The following is a 20,059-nucleotide window of genomic DNA, read 5'->3' as shown; positions in this document are numbered from 1 at the left end:
TTATTTCCTAGAACCTAGGAAGTCTGGAGAATGATTTAGCTGATCTCTAGCGGTGCTCTGTCATCCAGAGGTTGCATCTCCTCCTAATGCAATAGAAAAATGGGAACCACTACTACCATAGACCCTGAAATATTCCTAGCCAATCAGTAGGTTCTCAGGGCAGTCAGCAGAAGGTAAGGACAACAGAGAGAAACTGGTGACTGAGAAGGGACATCAAAATATCCCACAGAAACTCCAAGGACATTTCTGGAAGCGATAGTGGGCTCTTTAGTATCAGAGCAGGCAACACACTCTGAAAGAAGAAAACACTAAGGAAGGGAAGCTGAAGTAAGCTCCCCTCTAAAGGGGACATCTGAGAAAAGAAGGCCACAAAAGTTAGAAAGTGAAAACAGGAAACCTGCTCACAGAGAAAATGACGTTGAAAGAGATGCATGAAAAAGAACAGAAAAAGGTGGGAGCTGTGTTAAGAAAAAGCTTAAGGGAAATAATGAGTCTTTCTATTCTCAAAAGTTAGAACAGGGTGGGATGGCACATGCCTTTAATCCCAGCACTAGGGAGTCAAAGGCATGTGGATCTCTGTGAGTTCCAGGCCAGGCTAGTCCACAAAGCCAGTTTCAGGACAGCCAGGGATCGATTACATGGAGAAAACCTGTCTTAACAGACAGACAAACAAGCAAAAGAGAATTAGAACCTACTGCTGTGAATGCCCTTGCCTGGTAAGATTAGCTCACCCTTGTAAAGAGTTCATCCAGGGGCAAAAAAAAGTCACCTGTTTGCCTTGGGTCTTGTAAAATTTCACCTGATGATTAAATGTTCATAGAATTAATTCAACAAAAATTATAGGCTACAAAATATGAAATGCTGGTGAAAAGATAATGCTCATTTTTTTGTAATGGCTTTGATATTTATTTTTTGTTGTTTTTTAAAAATTATTTCATATTAGTTTTGTAAATTTAATTTTTAATATCCTGATTATAGTTTCCTCCCCATTTCTCCCAGTTCCTCAGTGCCCACTCTTCCACCCATTTGCCACCTGATTCTCTCATTTCAGTCTCCCTACCCCACTAATTTAAGGTTATCATCACTGTGATAGGACATCACAAACAAAAACAACATAGGGAGGAAATAATTTACTTAGTTTATACATCTACATGACCACTACTCAAAGAAGTTAGAATAGGAACTTAACCAGGGCAAGAGCCTAGAGGCTGGAGCTGATAGGGATGCCATCGATAGGTGTGGCTTACTGGCTTGCTCCCTGTGGCTTACTCAGGTGGCTATCTTATGTCTCTGTGGTGCAATGAAAAGTTGGAAAGAACTCCCATAGTCATGGGTTAATAGGATTGATATTGTAAAAATGCCCTTCCTAACTCAAAGCAATCTACAGATTCAGTGCAATCCCTATCAAAATTCCAACACAATGCTGCAATGGCTTTGAATGTCATATAGCAAGTAAGCAATAGCAGCCCAGATCTCAGTGCTTATCCACAATGTTCCTCCCTCTCCCTTCTACAACCTCACCCCTTCTTGTTCCTGGAGCTTTAAGGTTCAGTTGAGACTTGCTTTGTCTTTGGGAGGCTACCTTTGCCTTCTGTTCTCATAGCTACTACCTCATATCTCTATTACCACACTTAGTATGCTCTGTTAGTAGCCTAAATACTGCTGATTCTTCAGTGCTGAGAGCTCCTTAAGAGAGTGCATATGGGCTCTCAAAGATGAAACCTCAGGCCTCCAACATTTACAGGGTCAAAGCAGGAGCCTCACTCAACAATCTACACAGAGCAGCGAATGAGTGAGAGAGGATGGATCATGAGGTCACTACCTGCAAGGATCTTGCTGTTGGCAAGAATATGTTATAAACAAAAATAGCTTAATATTAGTCATCAGAACATGAATACCTAGCAAGAATCAGTCCTAGAGACATTTCTTAGCCTGGAGAAAACAGGTTATTTATAAATCAGGCTTTCTTTTTGGAAGCTTGGCATAAAGTTGGCTTTTGAGTACACTACACACCTGTTCAAGAAACCAAACCTTTCATGACTTTGAAAGATCAAAACTAGATGAAGTACCACAGATGTCCCCTAGCTGCAGCTATGAGGAGTTAAATATAACTTCTTTTGAAGCTCCTTTGTATTTCTTTCCCTAAGAGTATCTAGAAATCTTGATACCTTACTTTGCAGATTTCTGCACAATAACTTCAAAATCTCCTCCCTTACTTCCCCACAGATATCTGTGCTTAGAAGATGTTGTAAACATTTAAAGAAATGACTTTAAATTTAGGTAAAATCATTTCCTTTTCATTGGTTATAACATATAATTTTATCTTATATGTATTTATGTTAGAGTGAACCATGTACGTACTCAGGTCAGAGGACATCTTGCAGGAACAAGTTCTTCCTTTCCAGCAAGTGGGAATGTGGAGTCAAATTCATATGATCAGACTTGGAGGCAAGTACCTTAACCTACTAAGCCATCTCATTGGCCCCAGTGGCAACATTTACAGAAAGAAAAATAAGTCTGTACAAAGTTGTATAACTTAACATATAGATGGACAGGAATGTGAATACTTAACTTACAGATTCAAATGTAAATAGATAGTTTTATTGAATATATTCTGAGCAGACTATGATTAAATAACATTCATTTAGAAATAGTTTTTCTTTGAATATGACTGTTAAATAATTCTATTTCATCTTTTCGCATGAAGAACCTCAGCGTCTTCCTAACAGCCACTTTCCAAGTGCTCTGAAGGTCAAACATCTACCAATATCTGTCTTATCTTGTCTGAGTCTCTGGCTATGAGGGACTCTTTAGTCTGTGTTTCATGCTTTTTCTCATGACATCGTAAGAACCAAATTCCACCCTACTAGGATTTGTTTCCCCATTTTGAACGATAGGTTTATATTTATAAACTCTATGATGGGACCAACATTGAATTGTACTAAACTTTATTTTTTCAACTATTTCAGTGTTTGTATTTTCAGTCTTTTTTTTAATAGAATTGACCATTTATATATATATATTTAAGGTATATGTGTACATGCAGGTATATTTTGATGCCTTAATACATAGGTGTACTGAGAGACAGTTGATACAATCAAGCTAATTAAACAATGAAATTTTCTTAATCACTATCTTATTGCTATGAAGAAACATCAAGAACAAGACAACTATTATAAGACAACGCAATTTATTGGAGGCTTGCTTACAGTTTCAGAGGTTTAACTCCATCATGGCTGGAAGCATGGTAGCATGCAGGCAAACACTGGAACAGTACTTGAGAAATACATCCTTATCCCTAAGCAGAGAGAGGTGGGAATTTGAAACCTGGAAACTCACCTCTGCCAACAAGGCCACGCCTCCTCAGCCTTCTAATCCTCTCAGTGAGAGTTCTACTCCCTGATGACTAAGCATTCAACTATATGATTTTATGAGACTCATTTTTTATCCATACTACCACAGGCATTCAGTATTTGCAACTCTGAGAAGTACACTTCTGTAACTAATTAGTAATTCTTTGTTTAGGAATATTGTTTTTCTCTTCTTACAATGCATTCTCCAGCTAATTTTTATAAAACTATGAAGTAAGTATAATCAATGTCAATGTTTCCTCCCTTAAATAAGTTCCTTGCTGGGTAGCCTGGGAGCATTTATAATAATTTTTATTTGAAGGTATTTTATGAAAAATAAAAACATATCAAGTTTTGTATTTAGACATGTGACATTCTCTCTTTTGTAACAATCGTGGTCATGTACGTCTATAATTAGATGTTTGAAATGGGCAGAACCTGAACTGATATTTTTACTCAGTTGAGTTTTAAGCATTTGTAAAATTGATAATAAAACTGAATTTTTCTTTCTGATGACTTTAGTGAGCCTGAGGCATTTTTCTCACTTTGCACACCCACTTTCAATTTTTCCCTAGGCTCCCCAGAACAATTGCAGATGTAACAGCTTGTACTTTCCACTATGGCTAATGAATTCTTTCTGATGTGAAGATCTCTCTGCTACTGCAAATCCTAATGTTACACACATTGTCAGGGAAACTCCGAGGACCAAACATCCCCCTTCAAACTCCTTTTGGCTGTGCTTTGTGTCCAGCTCCCTGCAGAAGCTGAGCCTGCAATAATACTGTCAGAATTCTCAAACTTTGTGATAATCTGACACTGGACATTCCCTTCAAACTCCTCCTCTGATCTGTGGTAATTTAAGATGATGTTCTTGTGTTTACCCCATATCATTAGTTGTTGTTGTTGTTGTTGTTCTAAAGATTCCATCTGAGGCCTCAGGAGTTGGGGATATTTTCTGGGACTGAGGATACACACAGTCCTTTCTTCTACTTCTTTCTACATTGTGAAAGCATCTCACCAAGTTGTGTGGGATAGCCTTGAATGTACTCTGTAGCCCAAGCAGACCTTAACTATCTACTCTCTTGAATTACAGGGATTATAGACTTGTACCAATTACAGCTTAGCAAGTCTTTTATCCAAGCAGCACAGCACCTCTAGTCTAGGGTTTCTCTCTTTTTCAGTTATTACTCCAGAGGAATGATTTGTATCCTTGACTTGATTTTTTTCATTTGTGTGTGCAGGTGGCAGGGGAGGCTGTGTGTGTGAAGGGCTGGGGGGGGAGGAAACTAAATGATTATGTCTGTGTATATGTATGTGCATGTGTGCATGCGTGGACAGGGATGTGTGTGAATGTGGATTGTGTGGTGGGAAGGCTGTGTGAGTCTTGGGGAAAGGCTGTGTATGTGCGAGGCTGCTATGGTCTAGAGTGTGCATGCACAGGCACCCTAGCATGCCTGTGAAGATCAGAAGATCATTTGTGAGAACCATTTCTGTCCTTCCACCATGTGTAGATCCTGGGATTCAAACCAGGTGTGAAGATAAACGTATTCACCTACTAAGCCATCTCATTGGCTCCTGACTTCTTGTTGGACTGTCACTCTAATATTTGATACTCATCTCAGGACACAGGATAGTCTCATATGACTAAAATGTTTGCCTTCCTCTTCCTGGTCAACAGCAGTAATTCCCATTTTAGGGTTCAGATGTAGTTGTGAAAGTTAAATATTGGTACTGCCTTCTAGTCCTGTCTTCCTACTGATCACCCAGTTGGCCCTGAGTAAGACTGAACTTGTCATACTTCAATAATCATATAATAATGTGAGAATTATATTCCTACCACTCAAGAAGCACTTAGAAGAAGACCTGACATAGAGTAAACATTTAAACGCACCAGCACATGATGCACCTGCTGGCCACACAAGGAAAGGAGCTGCAGAGAAACAGAGACCTTCAGATTTAAGACAGTGTGGATGTTTATCAGGCTAAGTACTACATGAGATCAAGGCCTCTCAGTTTGCCTTCCTACACTGCAGTTTCTGAAAGACTGCGCTCGACATTTCTTTAATTCTACATGTACCTGTAAAATTGTTTCCATGTGGAAACATGGGTCTATTCCAGAAAATTCATTCCCTTACATGTAAAATTGAGAGTTCACCAATAGCAAATGCTCACAATCTCTCAAAGATGATAACTGTAGAGCTACCTGGCTCAATCACTTCATGTTGGTGATACTGCAGGCAAACTTCTTATTGTCTGTTTCTCAGTTTTCTCCTCTATTAAATGATGAGCATTCTAATAATCATTGAATAGAGTTAACATGAGAATTGTAAAAACTATATGCAAATTATGCAAAATAAGGAATGAAGCATAATAGACAAAATATGTCATATAAACTGTAATGATTATCTTCAACATAATGGAGTGTATATACCTCCTATGCAATTACTGCTCTTGTCAATATAAGAACTAGAAGGTCATCAAGAAATATATCCCATCCCCAAATACCATGTGATATATTAAGACTATTATCAAGTAGATGAGTTGCTATTGCAAGACAAAGTGTGAGATGAAGGTGTTCAAACTTAGGATGTTAGTAGATGGTTCTTTAATCCTTAGTTGGCAAAAAGCATAAAAGTGATGAGGAGAGATGAAGGTAACTCAGGGAACATTGTAGAGCAGAATTCACAGATCCTAAAGCTAGGTAAGAGGTCATGGAAAAAGTGGAAAATCAGAAGAGCCACTTGTGGCTAAGCAATGTCCATGGCCACCAGGGCAGGCACAGAAACAAATAGTCATGATCACAGACTGTGTTTCCAAATGTGGCCACATAACACTTTGTATTCCACTGGATGCTGTGCAATGAGTCCTTATCTCTTCCCCAGACTCCAATGCTAGCCATAACCCTCTAAACATTTGCTTATTTTTAAATCTTCTCCATCTCTAGCCTGTTCTGATCAATGGAATGTGGAAGAAACAGTACTGAGACATTTTCAAGGCTAAGCCTTAAGAAATCTACAGACTCAGTTTTTTCAGCTTAGAAACCAGATACCATGCTGTGAAGGGACCCAGTTATTTCGGATTTTACATGTGGGGATGACTGACGATTCTGACAGGCAGCCATTACTGTCACTATCCAGAAAGCCATCTTGGATGTCCCAGCCATTGCCAACACTCCCTTTAACCTACAGAACTATGACACACAATCATTTGTCCTAAACCGCTAGATTGAGGACCACATTTAGCAGTAGACAAGCAATTTTTCTTTTTTCTTTTTGTTTATTCTTCTGTCATATAATAAATGCCAACCACAGCCTCCTCTCTTCCTACTCTTGCCAGTTGCCCCTCACCCCATCCCAAGGAACTTTTATAGTCCTATGAAGATAAGCATTCGCTTTCTAAAAAAATAAATAAACCAAAGACCAGAGAGGTTAAGCAGCTCATCCAGTGTCAGCACACATCCTATATGTTGTAGACTAGAGATGAATGTCAACTCTGGCATTTGAATGAATGAGTCATTTTAAGGCCACCAGTCAAAACAAAGAGTTGACGAGAATGAGGTCAGATAGAGAAAGGCAAACAGTATGCTGCTATCCTTTATGTTCCAGAAGTAAAACCAAAGCAGAGGCTGATAAAGACAAAAATGAGAAGACAGAATGAGTGCAGAAAGGTGAATGTGGGCACAACCTGCTGTTTAACGTCACAGTCTACCATTGTAGGAGAAGCTAATGTGGGAAGAGTTAGGAGGGGAAGAGGAAGAGGAGGAGTAAGGAGAAGAGGAGGAAAAGGAAGAGGAGGAGCTAGGAGAAAGAGATAGAGATAGAGATAGAGAGATAGAGAGAGAGAGAGAGAGAGAGAGAGAGAGAGAGAGAGAGAGAGAGAGGAGATGGAGGCAGATGTTCATATGTCTGTAGCAGTCAAAGGTAGTTGGCATATCTAGGTTGGGTATTGGGTTACACTTCTGATTGTATGGGCATCTTGTTACTGATCATTACCAAATATATAAGTCTTTGATAAGTCTTTAAGCATTAGAGTCTCATCTTTCTACTGGGCCTAGGGAGATGGTGGGATGATCTGGGCGACAGACGCTTCAGCTTAGATAGTCGGCTTGACCAGAGGCCTATTTTATTTAATTACTACAACATACCATAACCAGAGAGCTCCTCTAAGCTCCATGCAAAACGGAAGTCTTCCTTTACCTCCAGAGCTTCTCCTTCTCTGATTTTGTCTGGGGATCCTAACAACTCAATCCCCTACCTGGGAAAGGTCAAGTAGTCCTTGGAAGACCTACAAGTTCAACTTCCTTTTTTCCTGTAAAAACCTACCCAGCAAGTACTTGGGTTTCCTGGAATGCCTCTCCATACAAACGAGGCATTCACAGTACTTTAAACTCTAGCTGATGATTTTACATTCACCCTGAGAACTCCTTCCCACTCCCCAAAGTTCATATATAGCCCTATTCTACCTCAAATAAAGTGTATGCATACAAGTACCCTGAATAAAGGTATGCTCACAAGTTAAGATCATCTAAGAGAGCTGTAACACTAAAATCCTCCTCAGAGAACTTCCCTCTTCTGTTGAGCTCTCACTCCTAGCCAGACTGGGATCCTGCAGACTCCATCCATTCATCCTTCCAGCCTGGTGTGCAGCAGCATCTGGGCTCACTGAGAGGGAGAAAGCAAAGGAAGTGGAACCACATCTGGATCCCAACATGCATACCACAGCTGGTGCACAGACCATAGGGACCAGAGCTAGAAGGAGCACATACCTGATACCACAAGTGAGATGCTTAAGTGAGATAAGCAACCACTGAGCACTTGTTTCACTGCCCTGTGGGCTCCTCAATTCTTTAGAAAAGAACAATCTTGGATAGGTTTGTAGATGAAAGCCAGACATCAGCATTTTGCAGTAATTTAGTTTTTCTAGCTGGCAACACTTATCTGTGACTGGAACCTTTCACTCACTCCCTGTTTCCTTGCATAAATACTTAGAATGAGTGTGAATAAAGAGCCTTCCCCTGTCCTATGTCCTGACTCTTCAGTGATGGATTTCTCAATCACTCTCGTAGCCTAGGGCACATTGCATTGTATACTCTTAGCTGGCTTTCTCCAAAGAACAAAGGGAAGCCACTGAATACAGAGTCTTGAATAAGAAGGTGACATGATCCTATTGTGTTTCAAGAAGAACATATCAGGTGCATTGCAGGAAAAAGAAATGTAAACTATAGGTAGATGCAAGTTAACAGTGAATACATTTCAGTAAAAGATACTGGGAAGTTTCCCACGCACACACATGTATTTTGTATACACATGTACCCACACATGTCCAGAAACATGCATACACATAAATTCATACCAGATACACACATGCAAAAGGAAATAAACAAACAAAAAAGGTGAGAGAATCAAAGAACTTAATGAAGACAGCTTGTTCTCATGGTCAACAATGTGTTACAGGAATACTAAACACTTTTTATAATAATCTGATTTCCTTCACAATCATCATTTACCATGGCATGTAATGGGAAATATTGAAGGTGGTAATTCTGGAAACCTACTAGGTGCTATGTAATGACCACCCTTTCTTTGTCTTTTCAGTAATGCTATGATATGAGCACCATCAAACCAGTGTCAACTGTTTCATTAATTTAAAAAATGAGTATTACATATCTTCTGTGTACTAGTCATCATGGTAAAGATACAGAGAACAAAAAAGAATAGGTTCATGTCATTTGTTCTAGAGATACTCAAGTGGAGGAGTATTACAATGAAATTGGTAAGTGACAGTAAAGGGTGACAGGTTGTCACCTCCAGAGTCTTGGAGAGTGTCAGGGGATGAACATTTTAAATTTTGAGATAAAGTTTAGCTTTACTTACCATAACCACCCTCAAATGCTAACCATAAGCTGACAGTTGGACATCTAAAGTTGAGCTGGCTGTACTTTGAGTAAAGCCCCAGTATTACCTAACCTCCCCTGTCTTCATGATGAAACACCTTAAATAAAGCAACTTAAAGAAGCAAGGGTTCATTTTAACCTACATTTCAAGTGTATCAAGATGAAAAAGACTTAGTGACTGAGGCTTGAGGTGGCTGGTCACATTGCACCTACAATTAGGAAGCAGAGAATAGTGAATGTCTATGTTTAGTTTATTTTCTTCTTTCTATTTGTCTGGCAGTTAGGATGGGGTCTTCCCATTTAAATTTACATAATTTATATAGTCATCATGGACATGTCCACCGGCTAACAAAATCAAGATAGTCCCTCCCAGCACTGTCCAAAGCCTTGCCTTGTAAATGAGTCTAGGTCTTGTCATGTTTAAAATTTGGTATTAGCCACTACATACTTCTAGTGTTAAGAAAAGGGGTCAAAAGTAGGAATCACAATGGTTAATTTGGCCACTGTGGCTTAGTAGGTAGAGATGGCAGGATAACTTCTGGCTCTGTTTACCAAACAATTGCACTGCTGTAGGTCTGGACCATGCAAAAGGTGGGATACCAACCAAAATGTCTTCAATTATTGGTAAATCCCCACTTGCATACCTGACTTTTTCAAGAACTTCTATGTAGGATTATTTATCACTTTGTCCTCAAGCAAAATTCATTCAACTCTTCTGACCATGAATGTATGCATCATTAGGACAGGTGAGTCAGCACCTCTGGGACCTGTCCGTAGTCCCAGATGAGAACTTTAATGTGTGATAATGAAGCATGCTGGTATTCACAGCTGTTAGGTCAGATATGAGGACACTGATGTTCTCTCTGCTTTTCTCAATCTTACTTCCAAACATATGGCATTCCTTCTTGGAAAATTATTGTGAGCTTGTATAACCATTTTTACATTTTCTATTGAGAAAGAACTTCTTTCAGATACTAACAAGGTTGTGTTTGCATCGTTCCCAACTATAACTTTAAAGATACTGTAAATAGGATATAATAAAATAATAGCAAATATTTAAGTTAACTCACGGTTTTTTATTTTTATAAGCAATTTTTTCATAGTTGACAAATAAACCGTAAGAAATTGTGAATCATTGAGTATGTGGCTTGTATTCCAGGGTTCTTTTTATATGGTAGAGAACTAAGGGCTCTGTGATTCTAGAGGGATTTGACAGCCACATTTTTAAAGTACAACTGAAAGAAGTTTAAGAGTGTTCTTTCTAGGAGAGCGGAGGGGTCCAAGTGGGAACTCATGTACCCATCAAAACACCATAGGGAATTCCTAACACACATCTTAAACAACATCAGGAAAAAGGAGATCGTTGTGGGTGTGGGAGCCTTCTGCACTAGCCCAGCTTCATTATTAAAAGTATAATATACACTTTGTAGGCAAACTTTGTAGCACTGATTAATTCATTAATAACTTCTACAGGAAAGCAAGACTCTTCTCTAGGTTGGATTGCTAAATTTCAGTGGCTAAGATAAGGAGAAAAATCACACTTTTTTTAAGGTTCTGAGAAAGCCCCTGAACTTTATGAAGAGTTCTGATTTATTTGACATGTTACATCCCAGAGAGGTGAGGACTTTAGAATAAACTTTCAGAGAAATTCTTGTTTGTCCATATCGTGATAAGCTTTACTAATTCAAGTAAGCAATGTTTACTGCATTTAAATTTAATGGGAAAACCAATATTGATCCCCCGCCTGCCCCCCCCGCACCACCTTCTTTTCCAGTGAATTGGAAGCAATGTTCACTCTCAATTCATACTGGCTGAGCTGGCTGGACTTTCTGAGAGTGTGAATCAAGTGTAGGACAGGAAGAAATTTGGATGACAGCCACTAGTTTCTTTCAAATAGTCTAAGATGTACTCTACAGTGCTTGATGTGGTCCCCTGACCTCCTGCATCTGGAGTGCAGATGGCTTTGTTTTGTAAGGATGCCATGACTGCATTGCGGATGTGAGTGGCATAGGGTTGGAGATCAAGGTAGTCCAGCATGATACAGCTGGTCAGCAGCATGGCGACAGGGTTGGCAATATTTCTGTGAGCTAAATCTTTACCTATTTCCCTTGAACCGGTCTCAAATATTGCATATGATTCACCATAATTGGCTCCAGGGACAATTCCTGACCCTCCAACCAGCCCTGTGCAGATACTGTTGATAATGTTGCCATAAAGATTAGGCATCACCATTACATCAAACTGTTGGGGCTTTGATACCAACTGCATTGTGGTGTTATCTATAACCATACTTTCTAAGGTGATCTGAGGATAGTGAGCTGCCACATCCTTACAGCACTGAAGGAAGAGCCCATCTCCCAGCTTCATGATGTTGGCTTTGTGAACAACTGTCACCTTTTTCCGCCCCATCTTTTGAGCCAACTTGAAGGCATAATCAGCAATGCGCATAGACTTGGCCTTTGTCACAATCTTTAAGCTCTCTACCACCCCTTTCATGCTTTCATGTTCCAGGTTAGTGTACTCTCCCTCTGTATTCTCCCGAACAACCAGTATGTCTACGTCCTTGTGTCGGGTCTCTACACCAGGAAAAGTCTTGAAATGGACGACACTGGCATAGAGGTCAAGGATGGTGCGAAACGTGGTGTTGTGAGACTTGTAACGGGCAGGCAGATTGTGATTGGTTGCAATATTGCCCTTCAGAGCTACACGGTTCCGACGGATAGCCATGAGAGCATTGCTGATATCCTCTTCATTAGATGTTGAGGTGACCCACACCTCTTCAAAGTCCACTGGCACACAATTTGATCTGAATATTCTCTTGACGTGAACCATAAGCTCAGGACCAATGCCATCTCCAGGAATCATAGTCACCGTGTGCCTTCCACCATACTTTGGTGAAGGAGGCACTGTGTAACTTGAGCAGAAATTTCTGAAGGAGGTCACAAGCTCACATACTACTGCCCTAGAATGGCCAAGAAGAACAGGAGGTTGGAGAATTGTTCTCACAGAACAGCTGGCTACTGCCAGCATCTTCACTATCACGGCTGTCCTCTTACTCTTTCTTAGAAACAGCTTCCTCTGGAGTTCTGAGGCAATGATTCCTTCTTGAGTCATAATTCTCTCTCCATCATTACATTCTATTTGACAGACATTCTACTCTCATAAGCATGCTATATATGGAAAGATAGGATGTCTACATTAAAAGCTACAAACATTTTGTGACTAGGTTATAATTCATGTATCACATTATATGGGCTATGCTCTAAACATAATAACTTTTAAAAAGTTTACTTTTGTGAAAAAAATATAATTTTCCTTCATAATTTTTTTCAGATCTGAACCACAGTTTCCCCTCCTTCCACTCTTCCCAGTCCGTCTTTCCAACCTCCCCTCCCACCCAGATCTACTCCTCTATTTCCCTGTGCCCCTCAGCACAATAGACAGTGAGTCGATTTCATAGTTTTGAAAACTTAATACATGTATACAGTGTATTTTGTTTGTATTTACTACCTCAACTTCACCCCATATCCCCCAGATCCTGGCAGGACTTCCCAACACATTTCCCTTCAAATTTCATGTCCTTTAAAAAAAAAGTCAATAACCTATTAATTTATTAGGATTTTCCTATGTGACTAGGTGAAGGACATCTTTAAATGGGAAGCTTATAGGCTCTAGGGGAGACCTACAATTGCTTTGCTAAACAGCTGTTTTGTCAAACTGTTTTTTAAATATGTTTATATTCAGATATTTGTGCCACTGATCCCAAACTTGGTCAGAGAAACATCTTATTACATTAGGTAGTGATTAATGCACAGACTAATTACTGGTTACAATGTTGAGAATAAGTAACTGAGTGCAGAGCTATAGATGGAATAACTATATCAACTTTCTCTGATCTCATGGTCAGGAAACATCTAAATATAAGTCAGAAGGACTGTAAGAGCCAGAGTATGGAGAAGAGACTGGGAAATGCTGTGTTCTAGACATTACATGACTACTGCACATATAATTTAATTTTTTAACTGGACTTTATTTTCCAATGATTACAGAGGCACAGAGGAACTGAGATAAAGAATCTGGCATCCCTCACATACCCAGGCCATGATATAGACACAGATTTCCCTCTGGTCAGAATCTTGCCTGCAAATAATGCATGTTTAATAACTGATGAATAAACATTGGCATACCTTTGTGACTTGTAACCTATGGTTTGCTTTAGGATTTTCTTCCAACTTTAAACCGTATATAGATTTACACAAATATAAAATGCAATATATCCATTGTTATAGTGCCATAATTGGGCTTCTTCTTTAACACACTCTAAGAAAAACACTGGATAAGAAATGCAGTTCCTTGGAAATACCTATATATGTATGGAAGGAGCATCCCTGGAGCTGACAGCAAAATGTTTTAATAGTGTGGGTGCATTCTGAAATGTGAGAGCTACTTAGCTAAGAAATGACCAGAACAGGATGAGAAGCAACATCAGTGTAAGGACCAAGATACAAAGAACAATATTTTCAGAGAGATTTAGCTCAGTAGCAGAGCTAGGCCACACACAGGGACTGTGAGCATTATTCTGAATGTACTTAACAGACTGGAGGAAAGATGTGCAATCAAAAAACAAAAATGGGCAACATTGGAAGAACAGGAAATTGGGTGAAGAAAGATGATCTTAATGAGTTCAGTTTCAGTATGCTATGTCTTTGAAGCCTGGAAAATGTCCACACAATGACCTCTAATGAGTAGCTTAATAAATGAGTCTGGAGCCTCTGATGAAGGATCATGGGTGAAACATAAATTCAAGAGTCATCAACATACCAGAGAGATATATAGAAGTGTAAACAGTAGCCTACAGTGGAGGGTCCCTACTTTGTTTTGCTATTATAGATGACAAATAACATTCACAGGAAATAGTCCCATATAGATATACACATATACATATTCATGTGCAAAAACATATACATATACGTGTGCACACACATAAAGTAGTTGACCAAATAAAGCAAAAGGTCTCTAAGTTGCTTTGTAGGAAATATGTACAAAAAGGAAAATTGTAGTGTAGTAAATGATTATGAAATCTATTATTGGTTTTAAACCACATCAATTTAAGGGGAAAATGTAGATGCAAATTTTCTAATATTAAAACTATATTGAACTGTATATCAAAGATACATCTCAGGTCTCTCTAGGTAATATAAGTAGAGCAGCATGCAGTAACTCAGAGTCAGAAAACTAATTATAATCTCAGCATCAAAATGTACAGAAATTGTATTTCTGTGTAGTCTGTATGCTAATACTGTAGGACACAACTGGCTAAGCCTTTCACTTGGATGACTGCTTTACTCCTGGTGTGGAAGTTTTAAGCGCTTAAGGGTATGCTCACTCTTGTTTCTATGTTATAAGGAAACAGGTAAATATACATGTTTTATCAGCCTTTCTTCTTAGTTATCTATGTAAAATATCAAGGAAACAAATATACATGTAAATCCACAGTTCATAGTCTGTGCCTAATCACTTTTAAAAAGTAACTTTAGTAATTCTACAAGAATTACACCTATTGTCTTTTGAACATTTGCATCCATCCCCCATCTCCTCTCAGATCCACCACCCAACTTTGTGTCTTCATTTTTAAAAAGCCACTCTGTCCTTTGGGTACCACCTGCATCTTCTCCCATGTACGGATATGAGCTGAACATGCAGACTTACCAAGGGCTACAACCTAAACATAACTACCTCTTCCCCTTGGAAGCTATCATTACCTACAGTTTCTCAGGTAGTGGTGGGAATTTGTGCTCATCTATTCCCCTCTATGCTGGAATTATTTTTTTTCTGGTTTTAGCTTGCATAGGTCTTGTTGGTGTTGTCATAGCCATTGTCAGAATTGCTACAACTACACTAAAAACAGATCATAGTCATTTAAAGAAATATGAGCTAATGAATGATGGTCAATACCCATCACATATAATCCAAGATATCATATTGAAATACAGTTGAGGAAATGTTTAATTCTATGAGAGTAACTCTGTGGTGAGTCTGATTCATTGAAAAAGGAATCCACACACAAGCACTTTCCATTTAAGGCATATGAGTAAGTGCAGTGCTGTTGGGTCATAGCTGATTGTGACATGATGCAGTAATAATGTCATGCCAGTGTGAGCTGGGAAGATGTCTGCAGAGACAGCATAAGACATTACAACAATGAAAGGGACATCAGTATTTGAAAGTTGAAAGGAGGATAACTGAAAAGAAATGCACTGGCATGCTGGACTTACATAGAGAGGCCATTGTTTTCTAAGGGAGCTGACATGTCCATGGACAGCACAGTCAACCCTATCACAATTCTGTAAAGAGGGAAGAATGATCAGTCATAGCAACCATCAGCTCAGTGGCAACCTCAACAATGAAGGCAGATTAATGGTTAACAGCATGGGCTCCAGAGCCAAGTGGCCTGCCACATCTAACTTTTGTGTCCCAGTGTGTGTTTGTGTGTGTCTGTCTGTCTGTGTCTGTGTCTGTGTCTGTGTCTGTGTCTGTGTCGTGTCTGTGTCTGTGGCAGTGTCTGTGGCAGTGTCTGTGTCTGTGGCAGTGTCTGTGGCTGTGGCTGTGGCAGTGGCTGTGGCTGTGGCTGTGGCTGTGGCAGTGGCTGTGGCAGTGGCTGTGGCAGTGTCTGTGGCTGTGGCAGTGTCTGTGGCTGTGGCTGTGGCAGTGTCTGTGGCTGTGGCTGTGGCAGTGGCTGCGTCTGCGTCTGCGGCTGCGGCTGCGGCTGCGTCTGCGGCTGCGGCTGCGCCTGTGGCTGTGGCCGTGTGCGCACATGAATGTAGAGGCTGAGGTCTACTATTCTTCCTTGATCATTCTCTACCTTATATTTTGTTTACTTATATTTTTTTGTGTGTGTATGTGTGTATATATCTGTGTGTATGTGTGTGTGTGTATGTGTGTAGTATATATCATGTGTATAGACATGCTCCTGTGTGTTGCATTCATGAGAGAAGGTACATATATGGGCACATGTGTCTACATGGCTGTGTGTATGTGGAGGTCCAAGGCTGACACTGAGAGTCTTCGTCAATTCTTCTCACCTTACGTTATTCACTAAGGTAAGGTTTCTCAGTTAGACTCACACTCATCAATATGGCAAGTATAGCTAGCCAGCTTGCCCCAGGAACTGACCAACTTTAAGAGCACTATAATTACAGTGAAGCTACCATATGCACGTAGTACATGAGTACTAGGGGTCTGAATATAGCCCTTACCCTTCTTTGGCAAGAGTTTTGTCCATGAAGATACTTCTATAGTCCTCCACTTTAGTTTTTAAAACTAAAACTAGCTAACTTGCTCAATGAACCTGGATCTCACCAATTCAAGAAAATGGACAATAGAACAAACACTAGGAATCTTTCTGTCTTTCTCTAATTGCCCAGCACTAAAGTTTTTGGTATGCACTTGCATAATTGGCTATTTACATGGGTGACAGAGATCTGAATATATGTCCTCACAATTGCACAGCAAGAGTTTCACAGACCAAGCCATCTCTCAGCTCTTACTAATGTGTTCTCCTCAAATCATATGACCTATTTTAGAATCTGCATTCCAGGAAGAAGTGTAAAATAAAAATGGACACACCGATGACAGACTGATAGGGATGCAGATCTCTTAATGCCACTGTAAAAGTGCTATGAAACAAATACAAATACCTCTACTTTCAGAATTTGAATTCTACACAGAATTGAAATATACAATATATACATAATAACTCAATTTATATATATATATATGTTATATATATGTTATATATATATGTAACTCACATTATATATATGTAAACACTTAAGTGTTTACATATATATGGATTCAGATCCCTTGTACACATGTAAATCCTAGGTGGGTGTGATAGTTCAGCTATAATTATATATATAGTGTGGTGTGTGTGTGTGTGTGTGTGTGTGTGTGTGTGTAGAGATGTGGTGCTAAATGTTTTCCTAAGGACAGGGCTGGAATGACTTAACCTATCTGGTAAGAATGGATACACCTATAAGACATGACAAGTAGCAGATGGAGAGAGAGGTAGGGGTGGGGAGAGGCTTTCTAAAATGGAGACAAAATTGAAAGGCCTGTAGGGTGTGCTAAGTTTTCCTGGTTGGCTGCGTTTATGGGAGAAAATAGGGACAGACAAAAAGGGAAAGTAATTGGGGTCAGAGATTAGGAGTCTTCAACGATAAACTTATGATCTCTATGATACCCTAAAGGCAGCATGGAAGGACGCAGAAATAAAGGCTTTAAGTGGTCTGACTTTAAAAGGAAAGCATGCATTAGAAAGAGGAAGAGAGACAGGAAACTTCAAAGATTATGGTGACTTTATATAGCAAGACTTACTTTGATACAAGCAGGAAATTTTAAGTGCACACAGACACAAAATGGGGAGAGAGGAAGAGGAGGAGCAGAAGAGAGAAAAGGAGAAGGGGTTCTTGACATTCATTTGAATTTGTGAGAACCAACTCATTGATAATATTGCTTTACATTTTTCCAAAACAACACTGTCAATGTATGCCAGGTTCTACACTGCACATTAATGCAACCTATTGCACAGATCCTGCCTTTATCATTTGACAGCAAGAGAAATAAGATGCTAAGGATATTAATAATTCCTTATAATTTAACAAAAATGCTAGGCCTTAGTCTCTTCAGACTAATTTGTATTCTTCTCCCTCATTGTGCAGCTTTCCTTGAGGCAGTGATACCACCATGGCCTACCTCCCCCTCCTACCCATGAGATGGAGAGCATGAGTCACACTCGCATGCACACAAATCGTCAGGGCAGAGTTTCAAGTCTTTATGAAACAAACTGATAATTGCGCAGAACTATCAATATCTGCTAACAGGCACCTAGGTAAAGGGTCCTTTAAAAGCATGTGCTTGCAATTACTCTGTCTTAAAGACCCACTGAAATTCTTTATTTCTTTTTTTGTTTTCCTGTTGGGTAAGTTTGCTTATTTACAAGGGTCATGAGAATTACAGAAGATCAGGACTTTTGAAAATTAGAAATTAGATAAAGGGGTAGTGCCTGCCTCCTCAGACCTTGAAAGCCAAATGTCAAGTATAACACAGGAAAAAAAAAGAAATTATCAGGTTTGCAACACAGAAAGAAAACATAGAGACTGACACAGGGGGAGCTAACATCTATTTAATAATTATATACCCAGTCAGCTCTCATTCTGCCCTGTCAGATGGCTATGATCCCAACAGCCTAGAAGAAGATGAGAGTTTGATCTTTGGTCCTTAGAAACACTGTATACAATTCAATGCAGACTCAATATTGACTATTAGGAAAAGAGGAAAGTCATACTAAGTGCTAGTTGTTACCTACACTGCCTGGGCACATGTACTGAAGAATATTCCCAACAAACTGAAAAAAATCTCAAAATGTTGACAACCAGGTGATCCCCAAGAGAAAGGCCCCACTGAAGTCTATGGTCAAACTATACATCAGAGATTAGAGGTTACAATTTGCCTGCTCAGCTCTTAAAGCCAGGGGTAACCTTTGGGGGGAAACATCTAAAATAAGAAGCAGAAACCAAAACAACTCAACAGAAAATATCATGAGGGAGGCACAGGAGCCTACATCATGCATCAACACTAATATCTAAAGACAAAAAGGGCAAACGACTCATGAAAAAAACCAATATACTCTGAAACAAAAATTGTATCCTCTGAGAAGAGCAATGGGAGAAAAGAAATTGTGTTCTGATATAGAAAGGGAGAGCCGAACCAAAAGAAAGGAGAAAGTGTTGGAAGTCAAAAATGAGAAATTTCTACATATGGACAGGTACATACATAAACATGAAAATTAATAAGAAAGATGTAAGACTTGGCATCAATGTCTTAAGAGTGCTGATAAGACAAATGGAAGGCAAACCATCTAAAAGTCAAAGAATACAAAATTCTCTAAATTAATAAAGCTAGACATTTGCACATTTTAAGTTTATAAGTTTCAGAGTGAAACAGTCCACTGAGTACCCATCAGAATAAAAGAAAATGAGACCAGTTTGTTCTAGTTTCATTTCCATTACTGTAATTAAAAAAAAAAAACTTGACAAAAATCAGAATAGGGTAACAAACTGTTTATCTGGTTTACAATTCTAGTGGCATCTCCTTGTTTCAGGAAAGTCCAGGCAGAAACTCAAGTAGCTGGTCACATCATACGTCATACGAGAGGGGGGGGGAGAGGAAGGAGGAGGAGGAGGAGGAGAGGGGAGAGGAGAGAGGAAAAGGGAGGGGGGAGGGGAGAGAGGGGAGGGGAGGAGGGAGGGGAGAGAAGAGGCGGGGAGTGGAGGGGAGAAGAGAAGAGAGGAGATGAGGAGGGGAGAGGAGGGAATGGAGAGGAGAGGAGAAGAGAGGAGAAGGAACAGAGGGGAAGGGGGAGGGAAGGGAAGAGGAGGGAGGAGGGGAGGGAGGAGGGGAGGGAGGAAGGGAGAGAAGAGGAGAGGGGAGGGAAACAGAAGGGAGGGCAGAGGGGAGGAAAGGGGAGGGAGGAGGGAGGAGAGGAGGGGAAGGGGAAGGGGAGGGAAAGGGGGAGGGGGAGGGAGAGAGGAGGGGAGGGGAGGAGAGAGAAGAGGAGAGGAGAGGAGGAGAGGAGAAGAGAGGGGAGGGGAGGAGAGAGAAGAGGAGAGGAGGAGAGGAGAAGAGAGGGGAGGGGAAGGGAGGGGAGGGGAGAGGGGAGGGAAAGGGGAGAGGAGAGGAGAGGAGAGGAGAGGAGAGGAGAGGAGAGGAGAGAAGAGAAGAGAAGAGAAGAGAAGAGAAGAGAAGAGAAGAGAAG

At 40.0% G+C, this 20,059-nt stretch overlaps 2 protein-coding genes across 4 annotated transcripts in view; both read right to left on the bottom strand.

The window, feature by feature from the left end:
- Nucleotides 1–20,059, bottom strand: part of Nell1 (neural EGFL like 1) — an 829,837-nt gene that overhangs the window by 257,589 nt on the left and 552,189 nt on the right. The gene's annotated exons all lie outside the window — the stretch shown is intronic.
- Nucleotides 10,816–12,300, bottom strand: LOC114638865 (probable isocitrate dehydrogenase [NAD] gamma 2, mitochondrial). The gene has a single exon (XM_028787441.1). The coding sequence runs from the start codon at nt 12,271–12,273 to the stop codon at nt 11,086–11,088; it is 1,188 nt and encodes a 395-aa protein (XP_028643274.1). The 5' UTR covers nt 12,274–12,300; the 3' UTR covers nt 10,816–11,085.

The sequence above is a fragment of the Grammomys surdaster genome, unplaced genomic scaffold, assembly GCF_004785775.1.
Source record: "Grammomys surdaster isolate TR1022 unplaced genomic scaffold, NIH_TR_1.0 125635, whole genome shotgun sequence".
Classification (NCBI taxonomy): Eukaryota; Metazoa; Chordata; class Mammalia; order Rodentia; family Muridae; genus Grammomys; species Grammomys surdaster.
The sequence above is the reverse complement of the archived record's forward strand: the minus strand, read 5'-3'. Positions and strand labels throughout refer to the sequence as shown.

Excerpts from the sequence above, each read along its gene's own strand:
- LOC114638865 (XM_028787441.1), bottom strand. The coding sequence starts at position 12,273 with ATGCTGGCAGTAGCCAGCTGTTCTGTGAGAACAATTCTCCAACCTCCT.